At 41.2% G+C, this 1,700-nt stretch overlaps 1 protein-coding gene and 1 long non-coding RNA gene across 4 annotated transcripts in view; one reads left to right on the top strand and one right to left on the bottom strand.

Annotated features, from left to right (window-relative positions):
* LOC106935777 (zinc finger protein OZF-like) overlaps positions 1–1,700 on the bottom strand; it is a 29,687-nt gene that overhangs the window by 10,029 nt on the left and 17,958 nt on the right. For 2 of the 3 annotated variants that reach the window (XM_015016446.1, XM_015016447.1), the window contains exon 3: positions 8–262. The exons of the other annotated variant lie outside the window; for it this stretch is intronic. In XM_015016446.1, coding sequence (XP_014871932.1) covers positions 8–262 — 255 coding nt within the window. The remainder of the gene's footprint in view (positions 1–7; positions 263–1,700) is intronic. 3 annotated transcript variants of the gene reach the window in all.
* The window catches only part of LOC106935780 (uncharacterized), a 17,569-nt gene that overhangs the window by 9,285 nt on the left and 6,584 nt on the right, over positions 1–1,700 (top strand). The window lies entirely within an intron of this gene.

Raw genomic sequence — 1,700 nt, 5'->3', positions numbered from 1 at the left:
TGTTCATGTTGAAGCACTGAAGAATCTAGCTCCTCTTTTCTTACATATGTTAGTGGATATTCTATTTCCTCATGTTTAAACAGTGTAGGTTCTGGTTCCTCCTCTTCTTTTTTAATCCATTTTGTTCCTGGTTCCATCTGTTCCTCTTCAGTCCACTGATGTTCTGCTTCTTTCTGGACCTGATTGGACCTACTTGCCAGGCTCCAGACTTGTTGGGTGGCAGAAGCTTCTTCCTCATTGGAAACACTTGGCTGTTGGAGGTCTGTGGGAACGAAGAACAACATCATTAATATAATTTAATTGATGACCATCTCATGGATCAATCTGGTTTTCCTTGAGATTCTGGACAATGGACCTTACCAAGCTCCACCCAGAAATGCCCCCAAAAATCCCACATGGCTGCATGCCTCACAAACAAAGCCTCGCGGAGCTTAGTTTCGATGTGTAAACATGGCATCTTTCACTTCGACTGACTCTCTGCAGCGTATTTCTGACTCGATTAGTGTAGCATTTCTGCCGGATTTTCACAAAATATCAGCCACGACAATGGCCAGGGGAACCAACAAGTTCATGTCATCTTTTATGGACAAAATCAAGGTGTTTAAGCCACGCGATGCCTCCAACATTGTGCGCGTCACAGCTAAAAGCTACCGACAGATGAGGAAAACAGCACATCCTCACACCCTCAGCATAAATATAGCTGTGGACAAGATCACTGATGCCTACTGTTGTTGCAAGGTTGGGTAAGTCAGGCATTCATGGTTTTGAGGGTTACTTTTGAAATCAGTGATTTCTGTTGTTGGCAAACAACAACAGAACAGGATGAGTGTGCCTAGGCCTGACACACTGTACTCGGTGCTAGCGTGGCTAACATGATTACAATTTAGTAAAAAGCCTTTTCAGGTAAAATAAAATTTTAATGTGTGTCAGATTCGGGACACATTGCATATTGATCTGTTCAGCTAACGTAAGACTGTAACAGACAGGCTTCAAGGTGTAGAAGTTGTATCGGTACTGCCATTATGCTGTACTTAGCTAAAAGGTTTTCATAATGGATGTGTTAATTATTGACTTTCTTTTTTTCATTCACTAAACACAAAGAAAGCAAAGCAATAATACTTACACCAGCACACACTCCTTTGTTCTTATTGATCCTACGACGGTTGAGCTGCAAATGCGGTCGTGCACAAGCTTTGATCCAAGCAAGGCATTCCGTTTCAGATTTTGGAAATCTGTGCATTTTAGTTCCACAAATACGATCAGGATGCCTGACATCGCCTGAGCAGATACCCCACTGACGGTGGAGAACCATTCTTTTTCGAGTCCTGACGCAAAAACTTTAGCATGTTTTTACTACTGTAGCTTGTGTTTGTGAGATGGTCACGCACGTGGTAGCTGCGCTGTGACGTGAAATGGGCATTAGCCAATGAAACGCGGCCCCTGTGGTAAGGTCCATAGGCATCATATGGTTAATCTAAAATTAGTTTCTAGATTTTAACTGAAAAGCAGGTAAAGTGCCCTCCGCATTAAATTGTTGCCATGGCAAAAATGTTAAAAGGAGTTCAAGTACATTCAGACTTTAATCTAGAGGTACGGTTTCATACTGATGTTTTATTAACAATTAAATGTTTAATTCTTTAAAGCCATTCATACAGTGAAGAACTAAAAATACATTAAGACAATACACTTATAACCTTATG

This window comes from Poecilia latipinna, unplaced genomic scaffold (assembly GCF_001443285.1).
Source record: "Poecilia latipinna isolate Pla-1442-1.1 unplaced genomic scaffold, P_latipinna-1.0 Scaffold2021, whole genome shotgun sequence".
NCBI classification, from domain to species: Eukaryota; Metazoa; Chordata; class Actinopteri; order Cyprinodontiformes; family Poeciliidae; genus Poecilia; species Poecilia latipinna.
Note: the sequence above shows the minus strand (reverse complement) of the source record. Positions and strands in the feature narration are given on the sequence as shown.